General features: G+C 47.3%; 1 protein-coding gene across 1 annotated transcript; it reads right to left on the bottom strand.

The window, feature by feature from the left end:
• Positions 1–24575, bottom strand: LOC124415945 (collagen alpha-2(IV) chain-like). Its single transcript, XM_046896700.1, has 6 exons — positions 24427–24575; positions 11249–11369; positions 10754–11146; positions 10581–10667; positions 3276–9278; positions 1–2112 (listed from the first exon to the last, which is right to left on the bottom strand). Exons 1-6 carry the CDS (start codon positions 24460–24462, stop codon positions 485–487), a joined length of 8268 nt encoding a protein of 2755 aa, XP_046752656.1. The 5' UTR covers positions 24463–24575; the 3' UTR covers positions 1–484.
• Between the last annotated feature and the right edge of the window lie 1593 nt (positions 24576–26168).

The following is a 26168-nucleotide window of genomic DNA, read 5'->3' as shown; positions in this document are numbered from 1 at the left end:
TTGTGCATTCAAAAAATGTATCATTTATTTATAAACGTTTCTCATTCGTCCTCACGTTCAGGAACGCGATATACATACATACATTAATATTGGATAAATGGTATTATAAAATTACTTAACGATCTGACGTCCATTATATACGGGGTGCAGCAGAGATAGCTAATTCGTTTATTTTACATGGTCAAATGGTAAGCACTAACTTACTTTGAAGAATACAACATGGTCCTCACGAAGAACGTTAATTTTAGGCGTTGATTTACGGAGAAATGGTGAGCTGAAAGGCACGTAAATCCTTGCTCCGATAGTCAGATAAAGAAAATAGCCCCGGCACCAAAAACCTCTACTTGGCCATTCATCAGCTGTCCTGCAGCTAACGGACGGGCACTCTTACCATTTCCACGTCAACCAGCCTTTGATTTATTTACTCAATGAACTCTACTTCATGTTGTACAAAAAGAAAAACAATACCTTCTAGTTTAAATTATCATTCTATTTTCCTTCTCTTAACCTTTCGTCTGAGAATGCGCCTGTCGATAGGGATATTCAAGAGTCCAAGTTTCGTCTGGTTCAGAGCCTCTTTTAGATGCTCGAGACTACCAAGCTGATTCAAGTCAAGGTACTGTGTCGTTATCTTTGCCTCATGCGGACCACATATGTCACAAGGATACGGAACTGGGACGGCAGTCGGAAATATTGACTTCATTTTTTCGCTGTCTGCTTTTTCACCAGGACAGAATGGGACGAAGACAACAGGTATAAAGCCTAGTTGGCCGATTAGAGGAGTTGGCGTAGTGCTAGTCGTCGTCAATGACGAAGTTGTATTAGGTTCGACTAGATAGCAAGGGCAGGCTTGTGGATCTGGTCCTATGGAGAGTGAAACTGGTTTACTTTGTTGAGAGCGGGGCGGTTGCACGCCGATGGCTCCGATAGTAGGATCTCGCTCAAACGGCGTTGAGGATGTGGGAGCAGCTGGCTGGATCGATTGAGTATCAGGATTTGTTTTGTCAGATGTTTGGAGCTGTTCAAGTTTGTCAAGCTTCATTTTTTTGCCTGGTCTACCAGAAATGGGAGCTAGTTCAGTTTGCTCTTTATCTGGTTGACCTATGGGCTTCGTAAAGAGTGTGTCAATCTGTTTCTGTTCAAACTGTTTGTTTGTCTCATAATTATTTTTTTCAGAGTACAGGCCTTGCTTCCGCCGAAAGTCAAATTGATAAGCTTCTGGTTTAGATGTACCGGGTTTACCGTTTGTCTCTATGTTGCCGTCGGCTATTTGATATTCGTTGAGTTGTACACGGCTGTCTTGATGCTGTATGAATTGCCCGTTCACTGGATTCCCAGATAATTCAGGCTGCACTGGACGACCAACTGGTCTACCTTCATTGACTCTGTTCGGCGGAATTTGGAATCCTGGTTTGACCTGCTGCGTCTGTAAATTATTGGTTTTCTCAAAGTTACTGATGAGCTCGTTGGAGCTTTGTTTGGCATAATTAAATTGACCTTTGTCAGGTTGCCCCTGAGGTTTGGTATGGCCTAGTTCTGGCAATTGATTTGATTGCTTAAATTTTTCGATCAAGCCTTGGCTTATACTGGTTGTTTTCTTTGTACCTTCAGAGTTCCCATTTGTGTGGCTAAACTGCTCAGTTGAAGAATTGAATATGGAATCAGTTGTGAGTTTTTTGTAACCCGGGAATTTCGGTTCAATAAAAGATCCGGCCGTGATTGGAGTGTATGGTGTGCTCTGTTTGTTAAAATACGATGGACGCGCCGTAGGTTTCGCTCGAGGAACATAGTCTGGATCACCAGGCCATGGACCGTCTGGTCCTGGGGGACCAGTTGGCCAAGGACCATCGGGACCGTCGGGCCCGACGCCACCTTCGCCGCCAACACCACCGTCACCCCCAACACCACCGTCGCCGCCAATACCGCCTTCAGGTCCTCCAGGCCCTATTCCGCCAATCGGACCGTCTGGTGCCCCAGGGTAACCAGGATACCCAGGATACCCAGGTTCTGGTTGTGTACCTGGCTCTGGATAGCCAGGATAACCGGGGTAACCGGGATAACCGGGCTGTGGATAGCCGGGATAACCAGGATAGCCAGGGTAACCAGGATAACCTAGAACATACATAATCGATTACTAGGCGTCACATAAAACCGAAGATACGCGTTGCGGCATGCAACAACTTGCAGATTTCACTGACCAGGACTGCCAGGGTATCCGGGTTGAGCGGGAATCGCTGGTGTTCCGGGAGTTCCAGGCCTTCCGGGTGTCCCTGCACAATTGAAACAAACTCTGTTAATTTCAACATGTTCCACTTTCGGAAGAAAGTGTACCAAGATATCTCTGTCAGTTTAACAGAATCCATTACTCTTGGACCTTTACTGGAAATATTTTTTCACTTTAGGACAGGTTGATAACAGGCATTTACAGTTGATAAAACAACCAAGAAGTCGTCGATTCAACAAAATTCAAACATCAAATCCTCAACGTAATAACTGTTACAATCGAGGACCTAACATTTATCAAATGTTAATTGTACGTACGAGTGTATTATTATCGTGTTGGAAGATAACACGGTATTAATGTTCCTCTTTGCCATAACACATAATGATTGTGAGATTTTCCTATTCTTTTCTTAGAATTTTTCCGATGTAACTCTAATTGTTGAGGTTCATTTCACAAAGCTGCTCTTACAACCCGCCCGGCACTCAACGAATGTTCTCGGATGAATCGAAAGGCTCAACGGTTCCATCCCAAGCTCTACTGAACTTTGCCGATTATTGTCGAAATCCGTCGCGTACAGGTGAAACACGTTACTTCCAACAGTTACATACTAATGGAAGAAACCTTCTACACATTCTGATAGTTGACTTCATTCATCGGACAACTTGTTTTCAAAGTACAGGAGTTTGTAGTTGAACCAACGGTTCTAATTTGTCAAGAAATTGTGTTAATTTTGACAATTGCACAAAAGTTTCATGTAAGTTTCCATAGGGAACTTGAGTTATTCGAACGTTTAAACAACGTTATTCGCGATCTTTTGTTTGTTAAGTTTGACAAGTTACAATCGATTCCAAAATATAACAGTGGAGCAGCCTGAGATGGTCACGTGTTCTGTTGAAACTACACTCCGGCATTGTTGATTTTGCAAACAAAAGCAGTGACAGAAACTTTCTTAAAGGTTACCAGAATGAGTTCCAACTATTTCGCATACCTGGATATCCAGGTTGTGCTGGGATTGCAGGAGTACCAGGAGTGCCGGGCCTCCCGGGGGTGCCGGGGTACCCGGGTTGAGCTGGAATTGCCGGAGTACCAGGAGTACCGGGTCTACCGGGTGTGCCGGGGTAGCCAGGTTGAGCTGGAATCGCTGGTGTTCCCGGAGTTCCGGGCCTTCCGGGGGTGCCGGGGTACCCGGGTTGAGCTGGAATTGCCGGAGTACCAGGAGTACCGGGTCTACCGGGTGTGCCGGGGTAGCCAGGTTGAGCTGGAATTGCTGGTGTTCCCGGAGTTCCGGGCCTTCCGGGTGTGCCAGGGTAACCAGGTTGGGCTGGAATTGCTGGAGTACCAGGAGTGCCGGGTCTACCGGGTGTGCCGGGGTAACCAGGTTGAGCTGGAATTGCTGGTGTTCCTGGAGTTCCGGGCCTTCCGGGCGTGCCTGGGTAACCAGGTTGAGCTGGAATTGCTGGGGTACCAGGAGTGCCGGGTCGACCGGGGGTGCCGGGGTAACCAGGTTGGGCTGGTATCGCTGGTGTTCCCGGAGTTCCGGGCCTTCCAGGTGTGCCGGGGTAGCCAGGTTGAGCTGGGATTGCCGGAGTACCAGGAGTACCAGGCCTTCCGGGCGTGCCTGGGTAACCAGGTTGAGCTGGAATTGCTGGAGTACCAGGAGTGCCGGGTCTACCGGGTGTGCCGGGGTAACCGGGTTGAGCTGGGATTGCCGGAGTACCAGGAGTACCAGGCCTTCCGGGCGTGCCTGGGTAACCAGGTTGAGCTGGAATTGCTGGGGTACCAGGAGTGCCGGGTCGACCGGGGGTGCCGGGGTAACCAGGTTGGGCTGGTATCGCTGGTGTTCCCGGAGTTCCGGGCCTTCCAGGTGTGCCGGGGTAGCCAGGTTGAGCTGGGATTGCCGGAGTACCAGGAGTACCAGGCCTTCCGGGCGTGCCTGGGTAACCAGGTTGAGCTGGAATTGCTGGAGTACCAGGAGTGCCGGGTCTACCGGGTGTGCCGGGGTAACCGGGTTGAGCTGGGATTGCCGGAGTACCAGGAGTACCAGGCCTTCCGGGCGTGCCTGGGTAACCAGGTTGAGCCGGAATCGCTGGAGTACCAGGAGTACCGGGTGTACCGGGTGTGCCGGGGTAACCAGGTTGAGCCGGAATCGCTGGTGTTCCCGGAATTCCGGGTCTTCCGGGTGTGCCGGGGTAACCAGGTTGAGCTGGAATTGCTGGAGTACCAGGAGTTCCGGGCCTTCCGGGTGTACCGGGGTAACCAGGTTGAGCTGGGATTGCCGGAGTACCAGGAGTACCGGGCCTTCCGGGTGTGCCTGGGTATCCGGGTTGGGCAGGAATTGCCGGAGTACCAGGAGTACCGGGTATACCGGGCGTGCCGGGGTAACCGGGTTGAGCTGGAATCGCTGGTGTTCCCGGAGTTCCGGGCCTTCCAGGTGTGCCTGGATAGCCGGGTTGAGCTGGAATTGCCGGAGTACCAGGAGTACCGGGTGTACCGGGTGTGCCGGGGTAACCAGGTTGAGCTGGAATTGCTGGAGTACCAGGAGTTCCGGGCCTTCCGGGTGTGCCGGGGTAACCAGGTTGAGCTGGGATTGCCGGAGTACCAGGAGTACCGGGCCTTCCGGGTGTTCCTGGGTAGCCGGGTTGGGCAGGAATTGCTGGTGTTCCCGGAGTTCCGGGCCTTCCGGGTGTGCCTGGGTAGCCGGGCTGAGCTGGGATTGCCGGAGTACCAGGAGTACCGGGCCTTCCGGGTGTTCCTGGGTAGCCGGGTTGGGCAGGAATTGCTGGTGTTCCCGGAGTTCCGGGCCTTCCGGGTGTGCCTGGGTAGCCAGGTTGAGCTGGAATCGCGGGTGTTCCTGGAGTTCCGGGCCTTCCGGGTGTTCCTGGGTAGCCGGGTTGGGCAGGAGTTGCTGGTGTTCCCGGAGTTCCGGGCCTTCCGGGTGTGCCTGGGTAGCCGGGCTGAGCTGGGATTGCCGGAGTACCAGGAGTACCGGGCCTTCCGGGTGTTCCTGGGTAGCCGGGTTGGGCAGGAATTGCTGGTGTTCCCGGAGTTCCGGGCCTTCCGGGTGTGCCTGGGTAGCCGGGCTGAGCTGGGATTGCCGGAGTACCAGGAGTACCGGGCCTTCCGGGTGTTCCTGGGTAGCCGGGCTGGGCAGGAATTGCTGGTGTTCCCGGAGTTCCGGGCCTTCCGGGTGTGCCTGGGTAGCCGGGTTGAGCCGGAATCGCGGGGGTTCCTGGAGTTCCGGGCCTTCCGGGTGTTCCTGGGTAGCCGGGCTGAGCTGGGATTGCCGGAGTACCAGGAGTACCGGGCCTTCCGGGTGTTCCTGGGTAGCCGGGTTGGGCAGGAATTGCTGGTGTTCCCGGAGTTCCGGGCCTTCCGGGTGTGCCTGGGTAGCCGGGCTGAGCTGGGATTGCCGGAGTACCAGGAGTACCGGGCCTTCCGGGTGTTCCTGGGTAGCCGGGTTGGGCAGGAATTGCTGGTGTTCCCGGAGTTCCGGGCCTTCCGGGTGTGCCTGGGTAGCCAGGTTGAGCTGGAATCGCGGGTGTTCCTGGAGTTCCGGGCCTTCCGGGTGTTCCTGGGTAGCCGGGTTGGGCAGGAATTGCTGGTGTTCCCGGAGTTCCGGGCCTTCCGGGTGTGCCTGGGTAGCCGGGCTGAGCTGGGATTGCCGGAGTACCAGGAATACCGGGCCTTCCGGGTGTTCCTGGGTAGCCGGGTTGGGCAGGAATTGCTGGTGTTCCCGGAGTTCCGGGCCTTCCGGGTGTGCCTGGGTAGCCGGGCTGAGCTGGGATTGCCGGAGTACCAGGAGTACCGGGCCTTTCGGGTGTTCCTGGGTAGCCGGGCTGGGCGGGAATTGCTGGTGTTCCCGGAGTTCCGGGCCTTCCGGGTGTGCCTGGGTAGCCGGGTTGAGCCGGAATCGCGGGGGTTCCTGGAGTTCCGGGCCTTCCGGGTGTTCCTGGGTAGCCGGGCTGAGCTGGGATTGCCGGAGTACCAGGAGTACCGGGCCTTCCGGGTGTTCCTGGGTAGCCGGGCTGGGCAGGAATTGCTGGTGTTCCCGGAGTTCCGGGCCTTCCGGGTGTGCCTGGGTAGCCAGGTTGAGCTGGAATCGCGGGTGTTCCTGGAGTTCCGGGCCTTCCGGGTGTTCCTGGGTAGCCGGGTTGGGCAGGAATTGCTGGTGTTCCCGGAGTTCCGGGCCTTCCGGGTGTGCCTGGGTAGCCGGGTTGAGCTGGAATCGCGGGTGTTCCTGGAGTTCCAGGTCTTCCTGGTGTGCCTGGGTAGCCGGGTTGAGCCGGAATCGCGGGTGTTCCTGGAGTTCCGGGCCTTCCGGGTGTGCCTGGGTAGCCGGGCTGAGCTGGGATTGCCGGAGTACCAGGAGTACCGGGCCTTCCGGGTGTGCCTGGGTAGCCGGGCTGAGCTGGGATTGCCGGAGTACCAGGAGTACCGGGCCTTCCGGGTGTGCCTGGGTAGCCGGGTTGGGCAGGAATTGCTGGTGTTCCCGGAGTTCCGGGCCTTCCGGGTGTGCCTGGGTAGCCGGGCTGAGCTGGGATTGCCGGAGTACCAGGAGTACCGGGCCTTCCGGGTGTTCCTGGGTAGCCGGGCTGGGCAGGAATTGCTGGTGTTCCCGGAGTTCCGGGCCTTCCGGGTGTGCCTGGGTAGCCGGGCTGAGCTGGGATTGCCGGAGTACCAGGAGTACCGGGCCTTCCGGGTGTTCCTGGGTAGCCGGGCTGGGCAGGAATTGCTGGTGTTCCCGGAGTTCCGGGCCTTCCGGGTGTGCCTGGGTAGCCGGGCTGAGCTGGGATTGCCGGAGTACCAGGAATACCGGGCCTTCCGGGTGTTCCTGGGTAGCCGGGTTGGGCAGGAATTGCTGGTGTTCCCGGAGTTCCGGGCCTTCCGGGTGTGCCTGGGTAGCCGGGCTGAGCTGGGATTGCCGGAGTACCAGGAGTACCGGGCCTTTCGGGTGTTCCTGGGTAGCCGGGCTGGGCGGGAATTGCTGGTGTTCCCGGAGTTCCGGGCCTTCCGGGTGTGCCTGGGTAGCCGGGTTGAGCCGGAATCGCGGGGGTTCCTGGAGTTCCGGGCCTTCCGGGTGTTCCTGGGTAGCCGGGCTGAGCTGGGATTGCCGGAGTACCAGGAGTACCGGGCCTTCCGGGTGTTCCTGGGTAGCCGGGCTGGGCAGGAATTGCTGGTGTTCCCGGAGTTCCGGGCCTTCCGGGTGTGCCTGGGTAGCCAGGTTGAGCTGGAATCGCGGGTGTTCCTGGAGTTCCGGGCCTTCCGGGTGTTCCTGGGTAGCCGGGTTGGGCAGGAATTGCTGGTGTTCCCGGAGTTCCGGGCCTTCCGGGTGTGCCTGGGTAGCCGGGTTGAGCTGGAATCGCGGGTGTTCCTGGAGTTCCAGGTCTTCCTGGTGTGCCTGGGTAGCCGGGTTGAGCCGGAATCGCGGGTGTTCCTGGAGTTCCGGGCCTTCCGGGTGTGCCTGGGTAGCCGGGCTGAGCTGGGATTGCCGGAGTACCAGGAGTACCGGGCCTTCCGGGTGTGCCTGGGTAGCCGGGCTGAGCTGGGATTGCCGGAGTACCAGGAGTACCGGGCCTTCCGGGTGTGCCTGGGTAGCCGGGTTGGGCAGGAATTGCTGGTGTTCCCGGAGTTCCGGGCCTTCCGGGTGTGCCTGGGTAGCCGGGCTGAGCTGGGATTGCCGGAGTACCAGGAGTACCGGGCCTTCCGGGTGTTCCTGGGTAGCCGGGCTGGGCAGGAATTGCTGGTGTTCCCGGAGTTCCGGGCCTTCCGGGTGTGCCTGGGTAGCCGGGCTGAGCTGGGATTGCCGGAGTACCAGGAGTACCGGGCCTTCCGGGTGTTCCTGGGTAGCCGGGCTGGGCAGGAATTGCTGGTGTTCCCGGAGTTCCGGGCCTTCCGGGTGTGCCTGGGTAGCCGGGTTGAGCTGGAATCGCGGGTGTTCCTGGAGTTCCAGGTCTTCCTGGTGTGCCTGGGTAGCCGGGTTGAGCCGGAATCGCGGGTGTTCCTGGAGTTCCGGGCCTTCCGGGTGTGCCTGGGTAGCCGGGCTGAGCTGGGATTGCCGGAGTACCAGGAGTACCGGGCCTTCCGGGTGTGCCTGGGTAGCCGGGCTGAGCTGGGATTGCCGGAGTACCAGGAGTACCGGGCCTTCCGGGTGTGCCTGGGTAGCCGGGTTGGGCAGGAATTGCTGGTGTTCCCGGAGTTCCGGGCCTTCCGGGTGTGCCTGGGTAGCCGGGCTGAGCTGGGATTGCCGGAGTACCAGGAGTACCGGGCCTTCCGGGTGTTCCTGGGTAGCCGGGTTGAGCCGGAATCGCGGGTGTTCCTGGAGTTCCGGGCCTTCCGGGTGTGCCTGGGTAGCCGGGCTGAGCTGGGATTGCCGGAGTACCAGGAGTACCGGGCCTTCCGGGTGTGCCTGGGTAGCCGGGTTGGGCAGGAATTGCTGGTGTTCCCGGAGTTCCGGGCCTTCCGGGTGTGCCTGGGTAGCCGGGCTGAGCTGGGATTGCCGGAGTACCAGGAGTACCGGGCCTTCCGGGTGTTCCTGGGTAGCCGGGTTGAGCCGGAATCGCGGGTGTTCCTGGAGTTCCGGGCCTTCCGGGTGTGCCTGGGTAGCCGGGCTGAGCTGGGATTGCCGGAGTACCAGGAGTACCGGGCCTTCCGGGTGTGCCTGGGTAGCCGGGTTGGGCAGGAATTGCTGGTGTTCCCGGAGTTCCGGGCCTTCCGGGTGTACCTGGGTAGCCGGGTTGGGCCGGTATCGCTGGTGTTCCTGGAGTTCCGGGCCTTCCGGGTGTGCCTGGGTAGCCGGGCTGAGCTGGGATTGCCGGAGTACCAGGAGTACCGGGCCTTCCGGGTGTACCTGGGTAGCCGGGTTGGGCCGGTATCGCTGGTGTTCCTGGAGTTCCGGGTCTTCCGGGTGTGCCTGGGTAGCCGGGTTGGGCAGGAATTGCTGGTGTTCCCGGAGTTCCGGGCCTTCCGGGTGTACCTGGGTAGCCGGGTTGGGCAGGAATAGCTGGTGTTCCCGGAGTTCCAGGTCTTCCTGGTGTGCCTGGGTAGCCGGGTTGAGCTGGAATCGCGGGTGTTCCTGGAGTTCCGGGCCTTCCGGGTGTGCCTGGGTAGCCGGGTTGAGCCGGAATCGCTGGTGTTCCCGGAGTTCCGGGCCTTCCGGGTGTACCTGGGTAGCCGGGTTGGGCGGGAATTGCGGGTGTTCCTGGAGTTCCAGGTCTACCGGGTGTGCCGGGGTAGCCGGGCTGGGCAGGAATCGCTGGTGTTCCTGGGGTTCCAGGCCTTGCTGGTGTTCCTATACAGTTGGAAAAAACTTTCTCAATTTAAACATGCTCCATTGTCCTAGAATCACTACCAAAGTATTTTCGGCAGTTCAACAGAACCCGTCACTCTCGGGCGTTCAGTTATAGAAACCGATAATGTTTGGAGAGGCTACTAACATGCTTCAGAGTAGTTGAAACAACTATACTGATCCCAATTCATGCAACGAAAGTGAAACGTAAGTTCACTAACGTAAGAACTATTGCAACGGAGGACCTAAAATTTGGTCAATGCCAATTACATATCATCATCTTGTTAGAAAATAACACGGAATACTTGTTAGCCTTCGCTTTTCCACTCGGATTACTTGTTGATTCTGTATAAATATTCCGTGGGAAGTTATATCTCATGACTGTTAGATTTTCATGTTTTTTCTTCGAAGTTTTCTGATGCAATTCTGATTATTGAGTTTCATTTTACAAAGCCGCACTGACACTGGCACGTCTTGCAACTGTGGGTTTGGATGTGGGCCTCCAAACGTGCCAAGCTGCTAGCCTCGCTGCGATCGAGGGATACCCGGTGCAACAAATATAACGATAGCCATGCCTGCGTAGTACACGAGCACGCATATGAGCATTGAACCCTAACGATGGTATTACACCCTAACCCACACCCCCAGTTCATTAGTCACACGCACGATGTAGGTTATGTTCCACATTATTATATGACAAAGTCATTTTTTCAAACCACAAGAGTTTGTAGTTGAACTGATTGTCCTCATCTGTCAAATAACTGTATCCATTTGGACAATTCCACAAAAGTTTCCTGGGATTTTTCACTAGGAACAAACGTTATTCAACATACTGGAAACTTCATTTACTATCTTTTCTTTGGAGTTTGACAAGTTACATAGAAATTCGAAACAAAACAATAATCAAGCCTCTGATAGTCATGTGTTCTGTTGAAATTATACTTCGACATAGTTATTTTTAAAAACAAACGCACTAGAAAAAACTTATGAACAGTTACAGAAATTAGTTTCAATAGTGTCGCATACCGGGATATCCAGGTTGAGCTGGGATCCCCGGATAGCCAGGGGTACCAGGTGTACCGGGTGTGCCAGGGTAGCCGGGCCTGGCAGGAAATCCGACGGGATTAGATGATTCCCCATTACCACCTTGTGTCGGCGCTATTATTTCAAAAAATTCAAAGTACACATCATTCACCAGAATTCAAATATTCCATTGTTTTACATCGTGTATTCAGGGCACTTACTGTTTGGTATCGTCGGCCGTCCGGGTGGGAATGTGGTGGGTCTGTTATCTATGCCTTCAAATTGGCCACAAACCGGAGGGAAATATAGATCTTTCCACGCCGTCAGGATGCCATGGTGATCATGATTGTGATGATCTTCATGATCCTGCCCATCGTCGTCGTGGTCACTGTGTTCGTGATTTTCGTGGTGTTCGTGTTTGTGAAGGAAAAGCTCCACATTGTCACCAGGGCGTACGATACGGTATCCCCAACCGTCGCTTAGATAAAATGTTGCCGTCAATTGTCCGAACGGGTTGACGTACCCGTAACATCCGTAAGTCACGCCATCAGGACCGTGTACTTCGTGATGAAATTGACCGTCTGGCGATACCTCATATCCGTAATTGTAAGCACCTGAAATTTGAGAGTATTACCGAGTGTGGCGAATAGCGGAACATTTAGTGCAACGCGAATACAATGGACCTGTGATGATTAGCTGCTTAAACGGATACTTACTCGTATCAAAATTCTGGTTCAAGTATTGTGTTTTCTGCGTGTCACTAATGTCGTATACGAGTTCCTCTCCTTCCGAGCCTGTCTGTGCCTGAGTGATTTGCAGAACGAGCGCTGCTATCACCTGCAAAAACGAATGAATACCGTTAACGTTAGCTCAGCTTGTAGCAGACGTCTTCTCCATGCCGTAGGTTTGTTTTGACAAGCTTTCTTCCAAATTTTGTAACGGTTGCGCAGAGTCCACTACTATGAGTTTTACGTAAGATTAGATGAAGCCATGTTTCACAAGTAACGAAGAACCACCCAGTGAATGAAACTAATAAAAATTCTCAATTGAGAACGTCAATATAACCTTATAGGTACTGAAATTAGTTATTCCTCCAAACTAGCCGCTCTTGTAAGCGGATATTTTGTGTCATACATGTAAGTGAGTGCTAAATGTAAGTTTGAAAAAAAAGATGCATGCTTAGAGGAGTTCTTCCGCAGATTAACTGTGCGTGCGTTTGACAGATCGCACTTTGAGTTGATAATCGTTCCGTAAGTCAAAGCCAAGATTTTTTCGGGATAAAATAAAATATATAGCTATATCGCGAGAAGGCTGATCTGCTTGTAGCTGTAAAGTGAAATGGACAGAATCAAAATATTCCACCAAGAAATTTCGATCGTTAAATTAATCTCGTTTTTCGTAGATGTTCAATTTGTGATCGAATACGTAGCAATTAAAGCTAATAACTTTGACGATCAGCGGCTCGTTTCAACATCTATTCAAACATTGTTATTTTGACTAATACACGTGGGTTAGAATATGTAATACTTTTTGATGCTTCCTAACTCTCGCTGAATGGCAGGGATATTGGTGAAACAGCGATAATTACGTAACTTTCCAAATCTTCAGCAAAGACCACGTCATCTCACAGACTGTAACGAATCATGACATCTAACATTGAGAACTTCGCTTGATACTGAGCCGCTTAGTTGCAAGCTCAAGTCTTAGATGCTGCCGGTATACAAAATCAGGATACGCAAGCTGCGACGATGAAGTCTTTCCGAGCATCCGACGCTCTATCGGTCATGTTTATGCTGTTTATATCACGTTTTAACCTTTGTCTCATAAATATTTACCTCTCGATCGAATCCGTCTTACAGTTGATTACAGTGACTAGTTACAGACTACAAGCAAATGCAATAGCGAGGCTCAGGTACCCAATTATTGTAATTCCATTTCAAACATTGAAGCCCATGACAGCCTTGAATACCTAGCTAATCCAGCAATACTGCAAATCTAAGACTATGATCGGTGTAAAATCGCAAGATATAGTTCGATTCAAAAATACGTCTAGATTTCCCAGTATCTGTGCCCGATAATCGGATGATGATCTTCCCCCACGTCCATGTAGACGAGTAGTCGTGTGTGCTTAACACCTGTTGCTGCAACAGAGTGACGCAAAATATTGGTCTAATCAGCAATACCACGTATTTGAGTAACTTGTATCGTTAATCAAGTACATGTGTTCAAAGGTGTCTCCCATCCCAGTGTACCACACTAATCGTAAATCATCGATCGCACGGTCGTTTTATGGCGGAATTCATCTGACCTATGAATAAAATTTTAGCACAGTTCTGTTGACTTATGGGCAATAACTCGTATGCCTTGAAAACCTCTGTCTTATGATACTTGTAACCACAAGGACTAAACTAAGGTTGGATTTTAGAAGGTCCGTGAACCCCGACCTAAACTCAGAATCAGAAAGAAGAGTCGATGTGTAAGCTCTTAAGAATTTTTTGCGGATTATTGTTTGGCACACGATTTGTATCCCAGTAACGGTGACCCTAAGTCCTCCCCTCCTTCATGATCGAGTCTTGTCGTAACATACATACCAGCTGTAGCTCATCGATTGCCTCGAATTTAAATGGTGCCGGCCTTCATAAAAGTAAAAGGATAATCCGTCCCGCCCACGAGACAAGACGCGTTTTGGCTATGGGTCAAGAATCATAATTCGACAACAAAGACCGAGGTTGCGTCTCACGGTGTTGGTAAATGAAAATTGAAATTTGTCATCGCAAGGATCTTCCAAGTTTGCACGTCAGCCAGTCGTTGATCACCGATAAAATTATCAAATGTAAAAATTCTTTAAGTACGTGGATGGTTGAGTGTGCGATTTGTTAAAAGAGCCATTTGTGTCACATTCATTACATTCTCAGTGAATTGCCGGCGAGTAATTCCCGGCTAATTGCAAAATTCTCAAATATTATTACGTCATTTGTCTACCTCGATAGACGTGTCTCGCTGTCGAGCTACCAAAGGGAAGAAAAAAACGGTTGAATAAAAAAAAAGCCTGGACTTGAAAAAGTGGATGAATATATTTTTCCCAGCCTCGAGCGACCTTTAGCGTCTTGTACAGGATGAACGTTTGTTATTAATGATTTCTGGGTTTAAAGGTGAATGATGTACCCATACCAGCGTTTATGCGAGAAAAAATCTAACGGTACGTTCCGTAAGGTTGACCATTTGACTATTACGTTCATCACTAACACAGTACAGGTATGCTGAACGGGTTAGATGTCGATTATATAAATTTCGAAACCGCGCAGTGTTCTTCAGAATCTATTTATACCGGAGCGATTGTACCGACTCGATGATTATTTGCTAGACAGATTTCTTCTTGCTTTTAACTAAGTACACACATATTTCTTCCGAAAGCTAAACGGAATGGATACTTGTACAAATACCTTGAACCCTCGGGGATATCACAGAATTTGTCGCTGAAGATTCAAGCAGTGGATCGTGGGATTTCGGATGTACGAAAACATATGGTGCACGTTAAACCAGACAATTTGCATGAATTACCCATGAAATCGAAGCACAAAACCGTGCTCGAGGGATTTGCATGTCGCCTTATAAACGTCAAATTCTAAGCACATGGCTAACGTTTGTAACGAGTCGCAGGAAATCGTTATATCTGACTCGGCTGAACAGAAAATACGGAAGGTAATTGAAAGAGAAACTTATTTGCAAAGTACAAATTCAATTATCGATGGGAAAAATTTGCGGCCAGACAAGTTCTCGGGTTACGAATCCGGTTACAAATTCTGGATAGTGTTAGAAAGCAAAAACTGGTGTGAATTAAATAAACAACTTTAATTATAAAAATTAACACCGCATATTTTTAATAAGTTCCTTTGAATTCAGCTGTAAAGATGTCTCGCCTGTTTACGATTTCTCTTTCATTGTCGGGATTTTATTAGCGATCAGTGAAAACACGAGACAACTCAGGCTACTGTAGCCAATAAGGTGAGCACAGATGTTTGTTTCGCCGAAGCCGTCTTTTGAACGTGAGAAGCGTGAAGCGTATAAAGTGCCTACTCGACGCGCCAACCCAGAAGCGAGTAATTCTTAGTAACTAGTTGTTTGGACAAGTTATTTTTATTGTATCTACCCAACACATGGCTTCGAGGCTTACATTTCTTCAGAAATACTGCAAGATGTGGGCAAAGCACTTAATTAAGTTATGTCGGTCACAGCAGTGATACAATAACCGAATATACCAGAAGAATATGAACCACAGACAAGGATAAAAGAAGGGAAAACGTAACGTCCACATGAGTAATTGTTATATATTGTTAAATCGTCAAGACGACGAATCCAATCACATCCAAGAGTAGCAAATTGGATTGCTAATTATATTTAAAATTACCCAATGCAACCATTTTTTTATATTTTATTACCGCAACGGGTTTTCGTAATGCTCAATATGTATAGTTACTAATTAATGATGCGATAAGGATTTAATGTTTGACCGGCTGGCACCCATAGTACCTGAAAAACAGGTGTGAGACTGGTTTTGGATGAAAACGAAAGCACTCTCGCTCTCTGCTATAACTTTTACATTCAAGGACTGGCAGGTGTCAGTTCGTTCCGTTCAAATAGACACATCTCAATCCGGTCAACGCGAAGAGACGAAACCTAACGTAAAATAAAATCATCCGTCGCGTCGATTGTGCAAGTATGTGTCATGGTTGATTTTCTTCACCGTAGGCGGTGAGAGAGGTGAAGAACTAAATTGGATAAAAAAATTAGCATAACCCTGACCTTTTCAGTGATTTATTGAAATAAAAACTCATATTTGTCGTTTCGAGGTCCGGTTCATCTTGGGTAAACAATGATGACGTATATCTCTATTTGTTAAAACCCCGAAATTAGTTTTTTAAGACGGAAGACGCATGAAATTAGCTGTTCAAGACCCCCAAGCTAGCTTTATTAACGCTTCCGCTTCGTGGTTTCCGGCCTTAAGATCCTGCGCTCCGTAATTTGAGGTCTGCGTAGGTTCTCCGGGAAAAAAGTAAGGGGTGAAGCCCGTAGTGGGGTTAAAAAGCGTTTAACTCCGAGTTTCAAACCACATGACGAGCGGCGCGAATGATCTCATTGGTCTCCGTCACATCGGTCCGAACAATTTTCTTCTCGCAAGCCCTGATCTTGCAGCTTGACTTCCGCCGAGGTATCGCAATGTCTTCGTACCGTGCAAGGTAATGCATATATTTGGAATATTCGACTTTCACCTGAACGCGTGGGCGAATCCAGGTGCAAGTATAATATCTATTGTGCTACGGATACGAAGTGACGGCGAGACGCGGAGCTGTCAAGAAATCTGTACCAAAGATATCTCGTTTCAGAGCAGTAGAAGGCAAGCTTGAGATTCTTCCGCGCCCCGGTTCGAGATGCTGGAGGCTTTCGGTTTTGCGCTTGTCCCAAAAACGCTCCTCGTTCCACCCGTTTCACTAAATACATTATGCGACGCGAGAGTGAAAACTCGAAAAGAGAAACTCGCTCAAGCGAGACAAATAAATTATTTAAAATTGATGTAAATTTGAACCTCACGTCTTGCCCTGGTCTCAGTACGATTTGTTTGTCAACTGTGAACCAACGAGTCGTCTCAATGCGCGCCTTTGCTTTCGTCGAACTGCTAATCAAAGCAACACCTCCGAGCTAATATCCTCTTGATGATTGACACTGTGCGGAGTTGATAATATGCCCACTTTGTGTATCAACAGACGTACATTATACCCAGGTCAAATGACGCGACGTCTTTCTAAGGCGAAAGTCAGGTGAAATTTTTTATATATACGCAGGTGTAATGTATCTACAAATATTTTTGCGCATAGTGAGTGTAAAACTTCTGATTTTAATCGTAGGTTTTTTTTCTGCACCAATTTGCCTCTCGTTATACATATACTTGACTGATTTGTTTCCCGTATTACGTTTACATACAAAGGTTGACTCGTCGAGGCACTTTACTTTAAGTTTATGCCCCAAAGCCGATCACGATATACCGTGAAAATATTATCGACCGTGGGCATTATTTATATTACCATGACTAAAAATTGTCCACGGTATTTTCTGCAAGAAGGTTTCCATAATAACATTTTTCAAATTCAATTTATACTGAATAAAAATTATGAAAAGGGGCTCGAATTGATTTTTCACTTTTTTATTGTAATTACATCCAGATCAGTATTTATAATATTCAGATTGATTCTACCACTTCTTATGAGTTTAGATTGAGGTCAAGATTCCAATTGAGACTCGGTTTAAAATGAGATGCAATGAATTTTGGGGGCAGATGTAAAGAAATACCTTGACAGAAGCTGTAGAATATAAATCATGTATCGTCCTAGGTTCAAAATTCTGTTCAAATGACATAAATTTTTTCATACCATTTTCCGCGAAAAAATATGCACCGCAAATAAAGTTTTAAAATTTATTTCCAATCTCATTGCTTTCTCGATGTTTTTTTTTTCTCTCCCGCCCCGTTTCTCATCGATATGTGCATGCCAAATCAGCAGATAAGGAGTTTTACTCACCGACAAGTGGACATGGATCCACATCCTAGCGGTGAATCAGACTGACCTCATACTACGGATTTCAACCTGTTATTCGAAACTTTATAACGAGAAAAACGGTTGGGAGGTAATCACAATTTGACGTGTAATGCGTTTTTCTAACCATGTTTTCTTTACACTTGATTTTTTTCTCGGAGTGTGAATCCAGGCAGTTGTCGAAAACGAGGTAACGTATTACAAAATACGTACTAATCACATTCTAATCACCTAGTCCGCAAATACCGATGATATTATATAATATAATAACTTTATTCAAAACGGACTGAAAATTAAACGACTTTGCTTGGAATCAGCGCCGAAGGAAAAATGTTCCGTACTAAAAACAAAAAAATTGCCCAAAACGCCAAGCAGTGAAGCCCAGACATTTTAAGGCGACGTCTCTGCAGCTCAGCAAGTGTCAGGAATTCGCGGATTCGCATGCCGAAAGTATTGATAAGTGGAACGCGATATGATTTAAAGGGATCAATCCTTACAGAGATCGCTAATTAGACGAAGCCGTAAGTCTCGAAGTAATCCGCGTCTACACCGACAATCAAATCGTGCTCTACAAATAATGGCTCTACTAACTCCAGCTGTCTCGTTGCGGTTATCAACAGGCTCTGCCTTCCAGAGACAATTCAACCAGCTAGATGTGGTGACTTAATTACAGATGAGATGGGCCTGCAGGGTTAGGAGTTTGTATCCGTTAACCCACCTTCCATAGCCGAGTAGGGTGGACCTTAAAACGGCGACAATGTCTTCGCGTTCATTCTAATAGATATTTTGCTCTTCGTCTTATTGGAACCGAAATCAAACAAGGAGTCTGAATACCTCAGGCGAATTTTTGTATGCGAAACAAATCCTACCTCAACGATCGATTTCAATCGGATTTGCTTTTCACTCCTTTGTGTTGATTTCCCGAATTAGATACTTTTATGATGCATGTATTCTCGGACGAATTTTTTTGGAAATAAATAGAAACTGAACTTATATTTTAATTATATTTTTCAACAAAAGGCAGGCTCATTATTCCAAACTCATAAAAACCCTACAGACGGTGCATAATTTCAATTTTTAATTAAGAAACTAGGAGTATTAAATCCAGCTCGAGCAATTTGTAGAAAATTCATTTACCGACTTTAAATGAGCAGAAATTTATTGCGATCCTAAAAACGGGGCTGTTTCTTGATCAAAATTCACCCTCTTTAGCCATACTCTTAGTCCAGGACACGATGGAGTGTGAAATTTGATCGACAAGAGCTGTAAACTCTGAACCAAGCTACGTTAAATGGCAATTCTGTTTTTTATTTTTTTGCTTGCAAACTGTTATGTCCTCTCAACGCTTAGCTAACGATAAATCGGATAAAAGTTGTACAGAAAACACTGACAGCTCCCGTCTACTTGTCGCTTTGAAAATACTGCGGTTTTCACTCGGCCTGGAAACGACACAATAAACTTGAACGCTTTGCAAAATTCATTTTATCGGCCAGTGGTGTTATGCGCATGGTTCGTATTGTAAATAGGTACAATGCATACAATACCAGTAGAATATAAGCATTCAGTAGTGCAGCTTGATAAATAATAAAAATGATCTATGAATTTTTTTCACTTTTATTTCATTACTATCATTATTATTTCTTTCATATTTCGCATTTCTTTCTTCTCTTGACGGATATTGCAAAGTCAGCCACCCCATGCAACATCTGCAGCGTCGACGTAACGTCATCTTGACTTGACAGCCAGTGAAGTTTATGGAACGCTTAATATATTCCAGCAATTCACTATCCAAATGCTGTGAATTCGAACGATTTCATTACCATGATAATTTTTCAGACTGTACAAGCACGTTAGCGGCAATATTTTTATACAAGAAATTCGAACCACAAGCTGAGGAGATTAAATCCGTAAGATAACATAGAAATATCTCGTATCATCCTCATTACTTAACTAGGTCATATATATATATACACCTTGTATACCATAATCGATGCTAGCGTACTGAACGCTCCATAAGTTAATATAAATTTATGTGCGAACCGTGTACTTTCATACACTTACACAACCGAGTATAAGATGCTCGCTGTTACAATAGTAATATTATGCTGACAGCGAAAAGCCATAATTTAATTTTAATTTGGTTAGAACTGCCTGCAAAGAATTGGTATTTTCAAACTTAGCTGCTATAACATTTAGAAGTCCTCAAAAGACTCGTGAAATATATCGACTGTCTGCCGGTTGCTAAATTAGCCTTTTTAGCTTCATAATAGCCAAATCTCGATATTCGTCTAGCGTTAATTGCCAAGTCTATTAGTCAGGTAATCAAAGGCATTTGAACATTAGTCACCGCGGTATTTTACATTAATATATATGATCTAGCGCCAGATTATTAAGCCTCTGCAACACGCCGGTCTGAGTGAAATTTAACAAATTGGAAACATAGAAAATGAGATACAGTAGCTCGTCAATATTAGTCTCTGGAAAACTCGATTCGACAAACTGAAATGTGCAAAAAAAAATAAAAACAAAAAATAAACGGCGCTGCAAATGACACGGCTTTCAATTGATTATTATCGAATTCCTTTTTGACTCTCCTTTACACCAAAGTAAATGTAATAATGTACTTCTGACATCTGTCAGTTGGTGAATATTGTCGGCTCTTTTTATATTTTCTATTTATCCAATAGCGGCTAGTATCAATTCCAAATGTGTGAAGGGTGAGGATCGAAGAGCCGAACCAAGACACCTAATTCACCCTCACGATTCACATGCTGTTCCAATAATACGAAGAAGTTTGCAATACGCGGTGACAAATCACCTTGGCACAGATTCCTCGATTGACATATTTCCCAAGCAATAAGCAGAGACACATAGAGAGAGATAGATTGGATATTTATTGTTCCCTGCTCTTGCCAGACCATAGAACAAGGTGATTTAATTTATCGACTGGGGATACGAATGGAAATTAATACAGTGAACTGAAAATAAGATGAAACACGTACCTATAGGTATAAGATATATGTGCTAATTTGACCCAGCTTGCAATTAGTTACGATTGAACTACGCAAAGGAAAGAATAAGAAAAAGAGAATGAAGAAAGTGGGAGGGAGGTTTTGGACAACGTAATCAGAATGCCCGCATGTGACGTAAATACATTTTTCGGAAAGCTTACGAAAATCATCGAATCCAGCTCCAGGCGACAAGAGAAATGTCCTGAGCAGCAGTCCTGGAGTCAAGGAAGAGGGAATTAAGGATGGAAAGCAGATTTAATTGGTGCTGAGGGTGAAGAGTGGAGTCGGGGAGAAGAGATCGGCGAAGAAGTAATCTGAAGCCGTGGATGGAATGGCTTGATCGGACCTTCGGCTTTCGATCAGGTTTCAATTTATTGTATTGGAAGGAAGACTTCCAGGCCAGGGACGCGTCTCTGCACTCCCCTTCCTCTTCCTACGGGAACCCGATAATGCAAGAACGTGATTTTCACAACGTACGCTACGTTGGGTGCGAAATTAAAACTTTTAAATTGAAAATCAAAACAAAAGTTTCTTCCGGCGTATTTCACGATTCGTCGAAATTTTCGAGATAACTTTTCACGGGAGTTCCATTCCAATTGTCCGATTCAATCTACAGCCCTTCTTTCTCGATGCCATGGAATTCGATATACATTATAGGATGCGTAAACATATGTGACGCGTCACCCACAGGACTTGATCACCTCCCCGGAATCTAATCTCCGGAAAAACCGAAGCTCGCGAGATGAACAAGAAGAAGGAAGAAGGAAGAAGGAAAGACTCGGAGTTACGCAAGTTGCGGTGAAACACGTTTTACGTACGTGGGTGATGATCGAAATTCGTCATTTCATTCTCGACACACGTCAATACGTGTGGACGATAACGATTTGAGACCAGGATTCACGCTTGCCTCGAGGAATTCAAATCGTCGACTCGTATAACATTATCGCGTTTCTCGCAGGCATCGATCAGTGTCTTGAATGAAAATATTGAATGAGAATATACATCAGCCTTCAAATCGAGCCGTACACGATCTTCAGAACTTGACCGATGAATCTGGCGGTATGACCAACAGGTTCCACGTGCTATGTACCAAATAAGAATACACGAGGAGAAAGATGATGCGGTAATCATTCCGCAAATAAATCTCATCGCGTGTCTAAACCGAAAGGTGTGAAAACCCGGTAATTCTTCGGGCTGAAATCCGGTTTGCTAATCCAATTCGCAACAGGATAAAAAAAAAAAGAAATGAACGAAAATCTGTTCCCAGCTTATAAAACGCGACGAAGAGAAGCTTTCGAGTCGCCGAAACGGTTCGGAACACAATTCAAGGGCGCACAACGTATGAACGAAAACTTTGAATAAAATCCCTGAGACCTCTTCGGAATAAACGAAATTTAACTGGTCCTGGACAAAAGTAGGATTCGACCGTAGGATTCCCGAATAGCCCGAAGCATCGAAGCGACGGAGGCTGGGCAGCGTGGTTGAACGCGTTAGTCGCAGCATCATCTTCAGTGAAAGTCTCTCTTACAGAGTTGCGAAATAACGTGTACCAGGCAATATCGCCCTCGGCGATGCGTCCGGACGACGACCGATGCTCGAGCCTTCTTGGATCACAGACGGCTTCTGACACACTTTACAACTCGAAGCCCGGACGAACCCGGGGGGGAATTCTTTGTACCCGCGGGAATCGTGTCCAATCTTTTTTCCAGGAGTCAGACAAGGAGTAATCGACGATTTTTCGTCGTCGTGGCAGTGAGAATTATCGATGAAAAAATCTGAAGACCGAGACGCGGTTTTTGGATAAATGAACACGTCAGAATTGGTTCCTCCGGTTGATCACGAATCCCCATACAATCGTATTGTTAGTCGTAAATTAATGAATACTCTTACATTTCTTGAGAGTAAAAAAACTTTCTCCGCGAGGCGAGAGTCTTATGCAGCTGGAAAAATATTATCGTAACAATTACAGATGTATACACTACAGCCGATGCAACTGCTGCACGGTAATCGATTACTTAACGACGATAATCCGTGTCCATCGGTTCGATCATTCAACGCACTCTGCCGTCGCAGGAACAAGAGATTGACCGATATGGCGGAAGGAGTGGAAGAGATTGACGGTGCAATGGTTCCGAACCTTGGATTGTAATCGTGACGAAGGCTGGAAAGGGGCTTAGAGACCAAACGATCGCGTAATCTTCTTCAACGCGTGTATACATTATACGCGTACCTACGTGTGCAAATAGTAAGCCTGAATTTGAATACCAGCGCATAAACAGCCGCTCTATGCTGCCTGGAAACGATAGTCTTGCAAGAGTGAGTAACCGGAGGATTTTGCCTCACTGCCATTCGATGCACCCACGTGGCCAAATACCGGAACAAATTAAACAACCTGTCTCTGGCCAGCCTCGCACGCCAATTAAATTGCGGCGCCTCGAAAGGTTGATTCCTTGCATTGTTGTACTTGTATTATTCACGTGTAAAAATCAGGGCGGAACCTTTTGGTCTTGACACTTGAATTTAATTATACTGGAGCGCGGAGTCGATGAAAAACACTGAGAAATTTTTCCGCCCCACCCTTCAAACCAACTTCAAATGATTGAAAAACAATTGCCTAATTTTTTCAGATTAAGATAGTACGCATTGTGATCGAAGTTTTTTGTGGAAATTAACATGGGAAAAACTTTTTTTCTCGGTATATGTTTATTGCAAAAGTAATAATGTTCAAAAAAATCTATAACTGCGTGGTTTTAGTGGTCACTAGTGCTACTATCTGAGAAAAAATTCAGATCATCGTATCATGCAATCTTGGCGAATTGCACACCCTCGAAATCCAGAGTTGAGGTAAGAATCTTGAAAACTTAGGCAATTCTTTTTTAACGATTTAAAGTTGATTTGTGTGTGTGTGTGTGTGTGTGGGAGGGGGGCGGAAAAAATAAGGTCCATCAACATAGCTATAAAACATAGGTCGAGTTTTTTCAGAATTTGTCTGTAGATATCAGCATGAATAAAAAATGCAGAGAATTGCTTGCAGCGTAGGTATAATGATTATAAGCGCTGAGCTTAATGACGTGGCGATGATTTTGTCTCAAATTGAGAATGAAAGTAACACCAGAAACATGTCACGGCTGTTTTCAAGGGCCTGTATCGCCTATCACCCTTGCCAATTGACATTAACAATTGTTCAATAGAATATCAAATGATCCCTAACATTTCGATAACTCGTAAACAATAACTGGAATTTTTTACTACGTCATATCGCCTCTTCCGAAACGCCTTCGATCAAATCGAATGGCCGGAAGTCGAGCGCTTATGCATCCACTGGATAAAGTTATGAATGAAGTTGAGTGTACCGGAACAATGACTGAGAACCAAGATCAATGGAAAGTGTTGCTTGAATGACGTGTTCACCTTGGAGGAAAAGGTCCGATGATTTTTGCATTACCGCTCGCACTCCGAGGAGCCTTTGATCGCGGATTATTACCTACCGAGGAAACGTTTCTTGCGCCGGCATCGATGTCTCATCGCTAAGTTTAAGTCTGGTGTAAACGTCGCGGTCTCCGCAGCCTCGAAAAGACGAGAAATTTTTACAGTAACAATTATATGTGCTTCGCGTACGCGATTTACCTCTAAGTATACATCGCATTGGTGGTTTGGTGACTATATTGAGAATATCGCGTGGCTGTCGAACGGTGATTCGATCATTTGCGCAACGTGCATGTCAAATATTTACTCTCAAGTGAAGGTTATTCGCTAGTTTCTTCTTCTAATGATTTGTGCGCAAACTACCGAGCGACCCGTTATACTCTTGGCTTCCAAATAACTCGCGAGAGTGTTTTTTAGTTTTGAAATTGTTTGCGCAAAATTTTAAATTCAATCAACGTCTTTGTGTATATAAACTCGTCAGCGATGTAACCGAAAGTTAACAACGACACGATAATTACCGATTGCGACAATCCCGAATCACACGATATTATTCAATTCTATTTTACTTCGGACTATCAATGCTCACACGACGCCACGCGAATCGTAATGATCAAATATATACTCCCAGAGCAATTCCGACTACGAAAAAAATTATAGCCTAGAATGATTGACTCTAACGAAAAATTAAAAAACGCAATTAGAGCTGCACTGACCGTACAAACAAAAAACACTAAATTTTTTTTGTAGAGCTAAGTCGTCGAACCGCACTACATGGGCAACAGCGAGAACACTTTGACCTTGGTTCACATTCAGGGTGCACACTAAATTCCCGGCGAAGTCGTCCAGATTCAAGGAATAATGCTGACGTACCAGGGTGCAGAGTGCGGCCTTGCTTCGCCCGTACATCCTCTCGACGAAAACGGGGGTGAGCTTCTCAACAATTCATAATCCCAGCGGACTCACTGGTGCGGAGGAGGTTCTGTAAGATCACAGGCTGTGCGGCGTCCGAACTGAAGACTGAAGATGCTGCTTGCGAATTGAGGCTTTTATGGGTCACAAGGTGGGGATCACCGACCAACACGGTTGGCAGTACCATCATCGCGGTGATTCCGGGACGGGCGAAGGATTGGGGAGGGAAATGGTCCATCATGTCCACATGACTGTCGGCCGCCTCTCCTCGGCGTGACTCTCGACTTCATCTCTGTAACCGAAGAAGCCGAATATCGTTAGCAAGAATACCGCCGGGGCAGCATTCCTCCGTGGCAAGCCAATCGACGCGGTCCAAAATCCAACCCAAGTCACAGAAAGAGACACAAGAAAATTCTCCGCGTGACGCAATCTCCTCATCTTTTGATTCGATTATAATAATATGATAATTTGAAAGCAAGTTCGATGTACAGCTATTAATTAAATCGATTGATTCTGAGTCACTTGTCGACGCGATTACATGCAATGTGTAAAGGAGAGTTAAATCCAATACACGCCTCTTGGTAATTCACCGTCAATTTATCTGCACGGTGTAATTATCTACCTTTCGCGTTGGTTGGTTCCTCGTGCGAGTAACTGAGGCAGCCGCTTGAACCGATCTCACCGCGATTCAACCTTGGCCCACTCTAAGGTATAATAACGAATTACAGTGTCTGGAAGAAGCTTTCCCGGAAAAGTTCCTTGCGATCATTTTCAAAAAAATTTACACGCACTTTGACCAGTTCGACTTCTGCCTGTTACAGTGCGTGAAAGCGATACCTTATACTTCGGACCAAAAAGAAGTTGCTGGTTCATCGATTGCACAATTGCTATGCGAACGCACAACGGGTTTGTCGTGTCGGGATAACCCGCGTAATAATTTCTCGCGGTTCGTGCTTTGGCCGTTTTGGAGAACGATTGAATTAAATAGTGTAAGCAAAGGTGGAATATTGAAGTTGAAGACTCTGCGTTAAGCCGAGATACGTTTGGCTTTTTATATTCTTAATACCTAGTTAATATATCGTTCTGGTTACTCAACCGACGTTTAGTCTCGATAGCATACCGCGGAGTGTTATAATAACGAGGACAAAATACAATAAATAATGCGGGAATAATGACAGCCATAAACTCGAAATTCCACTGGAATATTACCAATAATGGGATAGTGTCTCGCCTCCTCTTACGCCGAAGGTTTTGCATGTCTTCTCCGAGTTTATGATGCTCATACGTGTATGCTAACGCTTAAGACAAATACCCAAATCGAAGGTCGTTCAAAAGGCCGAAACTTATTTTATATCACCACAATACGGCTCGCCTGTGTCTGTTTCTTTTATCTTCCGAAGTTTAATGCTACTTTGAATCGTGTGCTTGACCCGAAGACTTCGTCGATGGATAATGAATAGGTTAGCTTACGCGCTTCTAAACTTCTTTTCCATCGAATGACCTCGACAATGTGACACTGATACCAGCTCTTTGATATTCGAATTTAATACACTCGGGCGGCTCAACTTGTCCAGCTATTTATAGCTGAGATTTAAATTATTAGATACTCGCACGCTAGTGGCGATCGGTTTCAAAATCGCTTCGCAAACACACCCGCACAATGGTTAATTGCCTTTACCGAAATTCGACGACTTACTTTACGT

The sequence above is a fragment of the Diprion similis genome, chromosome 2, assembly GCF_021155765.1.
Source record: "Diprion similis isolate iyDipSimi1 chromosome 2, iyDipSimi1.1, whole genome shotgun sequence".
NCBI classification, from domain to species: Eukaryota; Metazoa; Arthropoda; class Insecta; order Hymenoptera; family Diprionidae; genus Diprion; species Diprion similis.
This window is presented reverse-complemented; position numbering and strand designations above follow the sequence as displayed.